The 12,834-nt window shown below is 45.3% G+C and overlaps 1 protein-coding gene across 5 annotated transcripts in view; it reads left to right on the plus strand.

The window, feature by feature from the left end:
* The window catches only part of SIN3A (SIN3 transcription regulator family member A), a 40,659-nt gene that overhangs the window by 17,656 nt on the left and 10,169 nt on the right, over positions 1-12,834 (plus strand). For all 5 annotated transcript variants that reach the window (XM_044438716.1, XM_044438714.1, XM_044438719.1 and 2 more), the window contains 11 exons: positions 1,232-1,514; positions 2,860-3,108; positions 3,590-3,742; positions 4,508-4,666; positions 5,970-6,053; positions 7,223-7,341; positions 7,761-7,971; positions 9,203-9,319; positions 9,838-10,076; positions 10,420-10,603; positions 11,151-11,712. In XM_044438716.1, coding sequence (XP_044294651.1) covers positions 1,232-1,514; positions 2,860-3,108; positions 3,590-3,742; positions 4,508-4,666; positions 5,970-6,053; positions 7,223-7,341; positions 7,761-7,971; positions 9,203-9,319; positions 9,838-10,076; positions 10,420-10,603; positions 11,151-11,712 — 2,360 coding nt within the window. The remainder of the gene's footprint in view (positions 1-1,231; positions 1,515-2,859; positions 3,109-3,589; positions 3,743-4,507; positions 4,667-5,969; positions 6,054-7,222; positions 7,342-7,760; positions 7,972-9,202; positions 9,320-9,837; positions 10,077-10,419; positions 10,604-11,150; positions 11,713-12,834) is intronic.

Genomic DNA, 12,834 nt, shown 5'->3' on the forward strand with positions numbered 1-12,834 from the left:
TGCTTCTTGGCTGGGTCTTGCAGCACATGCATTCCTGCTGCTGTCTCCAGTCCCAGACAGGTTGAGGTTCTCATACTGGAGATAACGCCCGGAACACAAAACTCTCAAATCCACCGACACCTGTGTTCTCCTTCACTCTGATCTGAGATTATTTTGGACTCTTTCCAGTTGGCCAGGGTAGTGGAACGCTGGGAGAATCCCTCCGATCTCAAATCAGAGAGAACAGAGGAAGCCCTGTCCTTGTATGGAACCCACAGAGGCTTGCCAGGTCAGAGGTGGGGCTTCCATGGGTCAGATGAGGCTGGTGGAGTGGATGTTACACACCCCTGATCCAAAGGGACATGATATGGGAACTTGGCCAAACCGGAGCCAGTCCGAGCACGTTTAGCACCTGGATAAGAGCGCAAAAAGAGGGTCAGTTGCAGCTGCAGAGAAAGATGACTGCCCACGCAGGGAAGGTTCCCACTAGTTTCTAAAGAAGCCTTTTTTGTCAAGGAAAACCTTCTTATGCTTCTTAATTATAATAAAAAAACTACTTGGAGCAAATTAGTCTGTTCAGGTGTACTGCAGCAGAACGATTGTCATAAACAGTTTGTGTTAAGCTTCAAATCTTAATCAAAGATCTTTCTTGAAATCTGCCAGATATAAATATGACAACGATAAATATAAATCAAAGACACTTATCAGCCCTTGAGGAAAAGAAAAAAAAAAACACATTTGGATGGTCCCAGTAAAGTTATTACCCATGGATTTGGGGAAACATAGATAAGCCTAGATCTACAGTTGCAGCACATGATAGAAATTTAACCTTGTGGTATTGGAGGTTTTCTGCTTGTACAAGGATTAGCTGTTGGAAGAAGGGGAGAAGTAGCGATTTCTTGGAGGCAAAGATGGTGAACTCCCCACCATTGCATGGAACTCTCTTCCCACCATTAGCACTAGAAACCTGAGTTTTGGAAAACAGATTGTCAGCCAGATTGTGCTATAACCTAAATTTCACCACATTCTGCAAATGTGTGAAAGGCCCATGTCTGTGTTTATTTAAGCACTTCTATTTGCTCCAGCAGATTGTTACAGAACCTGCTGCCTCTTGCTTTTTGCTAGTAGCCATCCGTGGTGTGTTTGAATAATAACCATCAAAAGTAGTGCTGTGATCTGTCTGAAAAGAGTTTTTGAAAAACCCTATAGAGAAGACTTGATCCTTTTCTTCTTCTTTTTTCTTTTGGTACAGCATTGATACTCCAGGAGTGATAAGCCGCGTGTCTCAGTTGTTCAAAGGCCACCCTGATTTGATCATGGGCTTCAACACCTTCCTACCCCCCGGCTACAAAATTGAAGTGCAGACTAATGATATGGTGAATGTAACAACACCGGGACAGGTTCACCAGATCCCAGCCCATGGCCTCCAGCCCCAGCCCCAGCCCCAGCCGCAGCACCCGTCTCAGCCATCGGCACAGTCTGCCCCGACCCCAGCGCAGCCAGCCCCGCAGCCTCCACCTGCCAAGATCAGCAAGGTAAAAGCAAGGTGTGAAATGGGTAGTCCTTACCTTGCAGCCGGACTCCATCTGGCTTGACTTTGATGGACTGTACAGAGAAGGTCCCCTGGAGGTAACGGGGACGTTGATTTTGGGTGCCTTTAAAGATAGACTTGCCTAAACGCAGGTTCTGTGGCAAGCAGCTGAGTCATGAGGCACAACCCACTGGCAAATGAACGGGAGCTGTGCATGAGCATCACTCCAGTTTGAATGTTCCTCCCCAGGCACTAAAACCTCATGGGGGCAGCCCTGCTTTTGGAGCTGTTTGCACTGAAATATTTCTCATCTTCATGGCGGGCAGCCATGGGGGTGGGCTTGTCAGGGAAGGGCATTGGTTTTGGGGAAGAAGCTGCACCAGTTCTGCATTATTCCATAATTCGTGTGCTGAGCTGCGCAGGATCCGAATCAAGGATGGAGAACCTGTCCTCGTCCAAATGCTGGGTTGTAGCTCTCGTCAGTTCTGATGATCGGCCTTGCTGTTTGAAGCTTCTGGTGGCTGGAGTCCAACCACATCTGCAGGGCCACTGGTTCCCCTCCCCTGGTCTGATCATTCTGGACGGTGGTCCTGGGCATGCATTTTCTGAGTTGGCCCTGTTGTTCCTTCCGGTCTCTGTGCATCACACACGTGGTCTTGTGTGCCTGCGCAAGGCCTACACATACTGGGGGGAACCCAAAATGCAGTGGTGTATGAGGGTTCTTGGGCTCCCACCCACTGTTAGCAATAACAGCTCAGTGACAGGGAGTCACAATAAAACTGTTGGCTCTAAAAAATAATAGAAGCAGACAGTTTTAAAAAGTTTTTAAGGCCTCTATAGAAATGGCCGGGCAAACTCTAGTGGAAGGGGAGTCCGTTTTCTAATGTGATAATAATGTGTGCTATTGGTATAGCAGTCCATAAAGATAATTTCCTTGTGTTTATGGGTAAATTGTGCACACATCTGGTTCCCCTTTCCCCCCCTGCACCCCAGTCACCATGCAGCAGATTAATAGGAAGAGCTATTCATGGCTCTGTGGTATTGCTGCGTTGAAATGGGTTGTTCGGATATTCTTATTTAACCTTCTGCTGCTTTGTTCAGAGCTTTAATTGTACACACACTTACTAGGGAGCAAGTCCCATTGAACATAGTGGGATTTACAGTTGAGTAAACATCTCAGGATCAAGCTGCAAAGTAAGTCGCTGAATGAACAATGCCCTGGCTCCTGCTGTTGGCAGGAACAGACTCCGTGCTGATCTGTAATGTTCCGGCCCCTTACCGAGACAGAGCCTAGATATACTTTCTCTTAGTGCAGCTGTGTAAGCCAGTCTCCGCTTCCTCTTTCTCAGCCTTCCCAACTGCAGACACATACGCCAGCCAGCCAACAGACGCCCCCAATCCCCTACGCTTCCCCTCGTTCCCCACCAGTGCAGCCCCACACGCCTGTGACAATCTCCCTGGGAACCACGCCGTCCCTCCAGAATAACCAGCCCGTTGAGTTCAATCATGCCATCAACTATGTGAACAAGATCAAGAATCGTTTTCAGGGACAGCCGGACATTTACAAAGCTTTCTTGGAAATACTTCATACCTATCAGGTGAGTGGGCGGCTGTATAAATATGCAGGCATTTTATTCCTGTTCTATTGTATTTAGTTTTATAATAAAGGGAAGGATGATTTGTGGAGGGAAAGGAAGAGGGTGGTTATTAGCTGGTCTGGTATAATCGGCAGTAAACAAGCTGTGTTTGGCATTGTTTTTGCTTCAGCCGACCTGTTGCAGTAGCGGAAAATGCCTGCAGGGCAATACAGCAGAGATATTTGAAAATAGTATGTTATAGGTGCAGCACATACAGAAGGTGTCACACTTGTAGAACAGCCAGATGCTCCTCTTCAGTGTCTGGGCTTTGGTAGAATCTTTTCAGAAACGGGTATCAAAACTTCTCCAGTATCCTTTCCATTCTTATCTTTTGATGCACTTCTAAGCATTTGAATTAGATGCCATAGGTTAACAGAAGCTGTTGAACAGCCAATGAGAGCTCAGTGGCTTTTACTGGACATCCTCTTCTGTCTCTTGCTAGAAAGAACAGCGGAACGCCAAGGAAGCAGGCGGCAATTACACACCAGCACTAACTGAGCAGGAGGTCTACGCTCAGGTGGCCCGGCTCTTTAAGAACCAGGAGGACCTACTCTCAGAATTTGGGCAGTTCCTGCCTGATGCAAATAGTTCTGTTGTGAGTTTATTTTTAATACTATCACTTACTTGCAGGAAGTCTCTGACAGGGTGTTAACTTGGCTTTCATGTCCTGTATGGCACAACTTGTTTACTTGTATACGGGATTCTTTATTAATTGACTGGAGTGTTGATGTGTGCATGCACCAGAAAGGAGGCTAAGTGGGGGTGAGGGAAGCATTGAGTTTCTATAACATCATAATCCTTTTTTTTTCTTTTTGGGTGGTTAACATTTTTTGGTAGGGGAAAACCAGAGGCTTCTAGAGCTTTCTGGGAAGGAATCGACATAGGAACTTCCAACAAAATCTTGCAGAGTGGCATGCTGTTGTTGAGTCATGGCATCCCCTGGAAAAGACCATTCTGTTCCCCAAATTGGTTAGCTTTCCCTGCCTGCTTAACATGTATAGCCATCATTGGGATCTTGGACCCATTAGGATTTTTCCTGAAGATGCTGTGCCTGCTGATAATACAATATTTAGAAAAAACCCTGCTGATTCCTCTCTCTCGTGTGAGAATGTTGCTGTCTTAGTTATGGCAGGCCTATACTCAGACAATTTAGCTCCGTTTTAATATATAGAATGTATAATTTGGAGAGATGCAAGTCCAGTCTCACCCTCCCACAGCAAGCCCATGAACATCCATGCCCCAACCAGTTTTACATTAGGATTCTGAAACATACAGTCCCTCCTCTAGGCAGTTACACATTATTGTACAGTTTGCAATATTGGGATGAATAACTGGCTTGCATGTGGTTCTTCTAAATAAGCTGTTAAGCAAGACAACTGCCGAGAAAGTGGAGTCTGTGAGGAATGACCATGGAGGCACAGTCAAAAAACCGCAGCTTAACAGCAAGCAGCAAAGACCTAACCAGAACGGTTGTCAGATCCGGAGGCACACCTCAGCTGGGACAACTCCTCCCGTGAAGGTAAGAAGATACCCTCTTTTCATCAGTAGGCTAGTACCAAGTACTTCCCCCATGTATAAACAAATCCTGCATTTTATAGTTTGGTAACTAATCTAAAAAGGTGTAGAGAGTTAACTGTTGCTCTGTGGCACTTTATCAGAGGCTGAAGTGTGTTTCCATGGACTCAAGCACCCCCTTTGGACACCTGATGCTTTTCTTGAAATATTGATAGTTACCTTTCTGGACTATCCATAGTTGGCATTTTTTACATGGCTGCCAACAGCCAGGAAAATAGCCGCAGAAAGGGGGCAGCGGAAGAGTTGTCGCATTTCTACATAAAGCCCAGCTGTATATGAAGCGACCAGCAAGAGCTCATCCACGACAGCAGCCAGCAGTTTGCTTCACTTTTTGCTTAATGTACAAGTTGGTGGATTTTCGCTTGAAACAGCGTTTGTTGGGACAGTTCCTTTTGTAGACATGCTTAATGCTTTAATTTATTAAGGTCCACGATGCAGGATTAGTGTATTTCTATATCAAGGGTCATATAAAAGGAGTGGTGAGGTAAGTTGCAGGTGTTTGGGGGTGGGTACGCTAGAAAAGCCACCTAGCACCGTGTTATGGCAAATGTAAGGCTGGTGGATGTTTCCAGGTGAGGACTCGGTCCTATAATTTCATGATGCTTCAGGAATGCAAAAATAGTGGCGGGACTGTGCTGCTCCATGTAGGAGAGAAGAGAGTTTTAAAGAGCGAGGTGGCCTTGATGGGAGGAAGCAGTCGAGGCAGATGTCCCTGCTAGCTCTTCTGTGGGATTTGCAAGGAGGTGGGGGTCAGCGGAAAACACAAACTTTGTCTCCCTTGTAATACATGGACGGGACATCAACAAATAAGTGCTTCTAGTACAAGGTTGATGATCTACTGCTGATGTCCGGACATGTTTCAGATTAAATTCTGTTTGCAATTCCTTGTTCACTATTTAGTAGGGAAGAGTATGGACAGTGTAGCTTTTGTTGCTGGGATTGTGTACCTAAATAGGCTGTGCCTTCTCAAGCTAATGAAGGCAGCAAAGGGAGAAATTAGTAACTTTTATTTATTGGCTGGTTTTCTTACAATTCAAAGAAATCTTTCTCGTGACTTCCTTTATGCATCTGCAGTGGCAGTTTGCACCCTATCAAAATGACACCAAAATTATGTACCTGTTCCACTCCTGTTTACCTGCACAGTGGTCTAGTGAAACCAAAATGTGTTGATGTAGATAACAGTCGTGGGATTAGCTTTTCAACTTAAAAAGCAAACAACTTTCTTGTGGTTTGTGCTCTCTCTACAGAAGAAACCAAAGCTCCTTAATTTGAAGGACCCATCAGTGGTAGAAGCTGGTAAACATGGAACAGAATCTCTGTTCTTTGACAAGGTGAGGTGGTATTATGAAAAGGTAGCTTTGGATGACTTAAATCTTGTATTGGCTACAAAAAAACCCCACAGCATTGACTCTCAGTCAGACTACAATGCAGTTCTGAGTATATTTCCTTGGAAGTAAGTCCCATTTTGTTGGGTAGGGTGTAATCCTATGTAAGTGTGCATAGGTTTGCTGCCTTAAGCTGGGTTTGTTACCTTGCTGCCTTTTTACTTCCCAGACATGGTCCCTCAATCTTAGCATCTCATATGGGTGGGTTTTTAATCTCTGCCCCCAAACTTTGCATCGTTGTGCAGTTTTTGTCCTCTGCTATTTGTGTGTCATCCACTGAAACTGACATCTGGAGATCATACTTTTCGAAACTACTATATGACCAAGAGTCATCTTTTTAGAGGATACAGAAATGACTTGGCACAAGCAGAAGTATCAGTTTATTACAATAGCTGTCCAGTTCTGATCACTGCATTTTCCTGAATTTTTGCCACTGCTGATTCTGACACTGAAGTGACATCTTCACTATGAAGCAAGTTCTTTTAGAAGAATGAGCTGGCCATGGGCTGGAATTGGGAGGCCTCTCCCATTTTTTCCCTAGAGTCTGTTTTCCTTCTTTCTCTTGAGTGATTGGTTGCAGGGGCCAAGTCTGGTTACTTTAGCGGCTAAAGGAGCTAAAGTTTAGCCCATTCCAGGTGAGGATTTCCCTGGTTTTTGTCAAGTAGTGGATCATGAAGGAGCACACCTGACCAAGGCTGAGGGCATTCTGTGCCTCACAGCTCAAGAAACTGAACCAGAGTGGGCAGCCCCGCTGCCACCTCACCTGCACGTTGACCCTGAGGCATGAGTCCTGAGTGACAGCCCTTCATTTGTATGAGCCGCCTGGTCTCCAGTAATAGCCTATTTCTCGCTGGTGCTTCAGTTTATTCATTTATTTAAAACATATGTCACTTACCTCACCAATGGCATTCCAAGGTGCCTTGTGTTGGTTTCTTCGTCATTCAGGTGTCCTGACTACATTCACCTACTTGCAGCCGACTGTCATAATAATTGCCAGTTGGCTGTTATGGAATGATAGCTGGAGAGTCATGATCACTGACATTATGCAGGAGAAGCCAGTCCCTTTTTCTCTTGACTAACTCTCTCCCCGCACCCTTTCTGAATTGTTTGTAAAGGTTCGCAAGGCTCTTCGCAGCACAGAAGCATATGAGAATTTCCTCCGTTGCCTGGTTATTTTTAATCAGGAGGTTATCTCGCGAGCTGAGCTTGTGCAGCTAGTTTCTCCATTTTTGGGGTAAGTAAAATAAGTAAATAGATCCTTTTGGTTTGCACCTGCATGACTTATTTCCATCTCTGGTTGGGCATTTGACTAAGTAGATGATGAACTCCTTCGCTGCACTCCAACCGATATGGTTTGGAGGACTATAAATGGGCACCTGTGAGAACAGCACTCATTTACTCCTTCCCTTTTCCCCTTCTCCCAAGCACAAGGGAGTGAGATACTTCTATTTCAGTTAGTGGCAAACCACAGTTACAATGTGCTGCCTGCATCACAAACTATGGTTTATTTTAAACCAGGATTAAAAACAAAAAGGCTTCAAAAGACTCGCTATTAATCACATTTTAAATGTGTCAACCCTTTAAACATCTCTCTGCAGCCTGCTTTGTAACATGTTCTCTTTTTTCTTCTCCCCTGCCTTTCCTTTCTTTCAGAAAATTCCCAGAGCTTTTCACTTGGTTTAAAAACTTTCTAGGCTATAAAGAGTCCGCACACATGGAGACCTTTCCCAAGGAACGGGCTACAGAGGGCATAGCAATGGAGATAGACTATGCTTCCTGTAAGAGGCTGGGCTCTAGCTACAGAGCCTTGCCAAAGAGCTACCAGCAGCCAAAGTGCACAGGTCGGACCCCGCTGTGTAAGGAGGTAAGGCAGTGCTCTTTGTGCAGGAGGAAATGGATGCTGGTGGAATGCAGCTGGGGCCAGAGTTTTGTTCCGTTCAGCCCCATATTACCTGCTCTGGTTAGTGGCTTTTATACATTGGTGTTCTGTCTGTGTTTTTTCCCAGTATGTACATAAGCTGTGCGTATGCACATATGGCAGGTTTTTAAGGCAGCTGCATGCATCATCCATGCCTTCCTCCATCTGGCATCTTCCAGGCTGGTAGGGGGGAAGTTGCTGTATGTTTTTATTCTGAGAAATACCAAAGTTCTTGCTAGTATGCTGTACACAGCAACCACAACCGCTGTGTAAACTGTGGAAAGAACCATTTTGAAGTATTTTGAAGTGATTTTGTCTTTGAATTAGAAGGCACTGTGATATTCCTGAAATCATAGACTTACCTCCTAACCATTGCTTTAGGCTGATGTAGATGAGACTAGTTCTTGGGTCCTGCCGTAAAATGCTCACACGGTCCTATTCAGTTGTGCTCAGAGCATCCTGACACTCTCCATTACAGTTTTGAACTGTTGTGCTTTTAAAATTTGTACTTTGGAATATTTTTATGGTTGTTTCATTGTATTTTAGCTCTGTTTTAAGAATGTTGCAAACTGCCCAGGGAGCCTCAGCTATTAGGTAAAATAGACACGAGATCTGTAAATAGAACAGGGTGGACAACCTCAGGCCTAGAGGCTAAAATTTACCCTGCTGAGGTCCCAGAGTAGCCTTTCATTGTTCCCCAGACAACCATGCCTCCTTCTCCCTGATAGGCCCCATGTCCCCCAACCACGGATTATTTGGTGGTTTCCTGCCCCCCCCCCCCTTTTTGTGGTGAGGGTGCAGCTTCTCTAACAGGTTAAAATGCCTTTCGTAAGGAGTATGGCAGAACGTTCAGCTAAAGCATCTTGGTATGTTTCGTTTTGGTTTTTGTCCTTATGTGGCCAAACGTGCCTTCGACCACATTTTCTACTGGAATGCAGCTCCCAAGGGTGTGTTCTGAATTAAATCAAATCCTTGCGCTGGAAGAGGTCCTCTCTTCTGCTCTAGAAATATTTCTTTTAGAGACACAGTTACCAACAAAAAAACTCTTTTGTTACTGTCCTTCCTTATATATTTGTGGATGTTCTTGCAAATGATAAGAATGTGCTCTTATCTGGAAGCTGGAATGAAAGTTACCCAATCATAAATGAGATATTCCTCCCTTCTCCACTCCTCTAAGGTTTTGAATGACACTTGGGTCTCCTTTCCATCATGGTCTGAAGATTCTACATTTGTGAGCTCCAAGAAGACTCAGTATGAAGAGCACATCTACCGGTGTGAGGATGAACGATTTGAGGTAGCTGCAGCAGGATTTAATCTCTTGGGAAGCTCGGGGAACTGGGAGTTAGTTGGCCCGGTGGTGACCTTGGCAAATGACATGCTGTGACTCAAGTCTTGGTAGTAATATGAGAATGACATAAGCTGGACCTTCCCAACTTGTCCTTCTGTAATCCTCAGAAAAACTGCTTGCTCCTGTGTCTGTCCTGAAAGTAAAATTCTTCCATTCATACGCTTGATGTGTTGCTTTGCTTCACCTAGAAGTTGATTTTCCTATTGTGATAATACCCTCCACACATTGAAAATTGCATTTAAGCAATCCTTCAGTCTGAATCAACACTTCTTAAAAGTTCAGCTTGGAAATTATTTGTTCTGCCCTTTTAGCCTCACTTCTTGCTGTTCTGCACAGACACACTACAAAGCTCCTTATGCCAACTGTGAGAACTCCAGTTTACTTGCCCAGGTCTGCCAGAAACTGTTTTAAAATCATTTTGGTTGTAACTACAAGCCACAACTCACGACTTCTTTCCATTTCAGCTGGATGTTGTCTTGGAGACCAATCTAGCAACCATCAGAGTCCTGGAAACAATACAAAAGAAACTGTCCCGCTTATCAGCTGAAGAGCAAGCCAAATACCGACTGGACAATACATTAGGTGGCTCCTCCGAAGTTATCCACCGCAAGGCTTTGCAAAGGATATACGCGGACAAGGCAACTGATATCATCGACGGGCTTAGGAAGAATCCTGCTGTTGCAGTTCCGATTGTGTTGAAAAGGTAACTGACACACCGAACAGACAGTAAAGCGTTTGCTTCGGCGTTGGTAATGGCATTCTACAATTCCCATCCAATGTTGCTTGTCAATGCGGTTACGTGGCCATGAATTCCAACATGAATAGAGAGAGCGGCAGAGCATCAGTAGCACCGTCTGCTGTTACCATAGTCTCCCACTCTCGTTCTCCGTGCTGCTAGTGGCAAAATAAATAGATTTCTCTTAATCCTTGATTGTTCAGATAGGATTCATTTGGGCAGAAGACGTTACCTGTGAACTCCGCTTTTGTTTTTTTGTCCTTGCTGCCATAGGCTTTTGTCTAACCCTGCTGCCTTTCTTACTGCTAAGGTTAAAAATGAAAGAAGAAGAATGGAGAGAAGCCCAGAGAGGATTCAATAAAGTGTGGCGGGAGCAGAATGAGAAATACTACTTGAAGTCCCTCGACCACCAAGGGATCAACTTCAAACAGAATGACACCAAGGTCTTAAGGTCCAAGAGTCTTCTCAGTGAAATAGAGACTATTTATGATGAGGTAGGTTGCGGGCTCCTTTCTTAGTTACTTGCTCACTGTACTCCCTTGATTTCAACTTCGCTTTGTCTCGATTGGTTGCTAGTCAGAAGAATATTGTGAATTTATTTGTGGTGTCGATTGCTTAGTATAATAAAATCCCTAGCAGTTCACGTACACATATTAAAATCCCATTTAAACTGCTACACTGAAAGCAGTTCCCAATACAGGAGTAATACTAGAAAGATAATTGTTTAATGCTGCCTTTCTGGGTGGTTTTTGGTTTTGGTGACTGAAAAGAACATAACCGCATTTTACTTTCTGTTTTGTAACTCATCCAGGAAGCATGTGTTGAGTAGGTGGCCATATAAATTTGGTAGTACTAAGAAAATTGTAAAAACACACACATTTTAGAGGAGCTTTGTACAAAACCGTTACATCAATACTGGCACAGAAGTTAATTTTTCTCAGGTACAGGATGTCATCCTTACCTTCACAGGTGGTCCTTTTTAAGTGACAAGAGAAGAAGCAGTGTGCGGGTGGGTTTCACTCTTTGCTTCTTGGTTTCCAGAGGCAAGAACAGACCTCTGAAGAGAATGCCGGTCCTCACCTGTCGTTGGCCTACGAGGACAAGCAGATCCTGGACGATGCGTCCTCTCTCATCATTCACCACGTGAAGCGCCAGACCGGCATCCAGAAAGAGGACAAGTACAAAATCAAGCAAATTATGTACCACTTCATCCCTGACCTGCTCTTTGCTCAGAGGGGGGAGCTCTCCGACGTGGAGGAGGAGGAGGAGGAGGAGATGGATGTGGACGAAGGCTCCGGGGCCGTGAAAAAACACAACGGTGTCGGGAGCAGCCCCCCCAAAGCCAAGCTGCTGTTCAGCAACACGGCAGCCCAGAAGCTGCGCAGCATGGATGAGGTCTACAACCTCTTCTACGTGAACAACAACTGGTACATCTTCCTCCGCCTGCACCAGATCCTGTGCTTGCGCTTGCTGCGAATATATACCCAGGCTGAGCGGCAGATAGAAGAGGAAAACCGGGAAAGGGAATGGGAGCGGGAAGTGCTGGGCGTAAAGCGAGACAAGAGTGACAGTCCTGCCATCCAGTTGCGGCTGAAGGAGCCCAGTAAGTGCACGTTGGACTGGTCGTGGGAGGGAGAGGAGGGTGGTGCTGGGCACTCGGGGCTGTTCTCCAGACCATGCGGGGGGGCGTTGCTGCCTGTTGCAAGAGGTCTCCTCCTTCCCATCAGCAACTGCCGTTGTTTCCCCCTTTTGCAACAGCCAGGAGTCCCTGGGTCGGTGGTGGGCAATAGCTTATGTGACTCTAAAATGGGATGCTGGGCAAATTTGCAGAAGCTGGGTGTCACCATGATCATTTTTAATTAAGTGGGACATCAGCTCTGGTGCAGTGAAGCTCTGATACTGGATACTGAGGGATAAAGAAGAGGAAAGGGCTGGGCTAGTCTGTCCTTTGTGCCCTGGCAGTAAGTTTTCCCAAATCTTGCAATGGGCCCTTGGCGGAAATGGAAATTTGGACTGACGGATATTTTTCTTGGATTCAGCTTGGCTGCTGTTCGGATCCAGCTACCAGCCCTTTGTTCCCTCTTTGCTGTGTTGCTTGTACGTCTTGGCTGAAGCATGTATTCTCCAGACCTTAGATGACTTTATGACATACATGCAAGCAGTAAATTTCTGCTACTAGCATCCAAAACAGTTTTATTTAAGTAACCCAAAGACTAAGCTTTTTCTGTGAATTCAGGCTGCTTGCTGCCAACAGATTTGTCCTTTTGACCTTGAGTGGTAAGTCACGTGAGAGAAAGATCGTTGAGCCCAATAGAAGACCCTGCTTTGTAAAGCAAACAGCCGTATGAGCCAACAGCTGTACTGGTTCTTGATGTGCATATTCTCCATCGCAGAAATATATGAATATCGAAGGTGTAAACTCCAGCTGACTAAAAAGTGGAATCAGGTCCCACTGATCCAGCAGTATGGTGGATCAGGCACTGCTGTGTCATGATCCTTTATATCTCACCATGTTGCTGCTTCTTTGGCTTGTATTTTTTTCCCTTATGCCAAGGGCATAGATTGGACTGTTTCCTAGAGTATCAGGCTCTCCAGATTTCTGGGACTCAGCACTGAAGCTGCATGCAGCATTCCCGGGCTGAAACACTTCCACAAAGCTAAGAGCAATGAGCCAAGAGTTAAGCACGGTTGGGTGAATGAATCTATGAGAAAAAGAGGCTGTTGC

This window comes from Varanus komodoensis, unplaced genomic scaffold, assembly GCF_004798865.1.
Source record: "Varanus komodoensis strain SLA01 unplaced genomic scaffold, ASM479886v1 scaffold33, whole genome shotgun sequence".
NCBI classification, from domain to species: domain Eukaryota; kingdom Metazoa; phylum Chordata; class Lepidosauria; order Squamata; family Varanidae; genus Varanus; species Varanus komodoensis.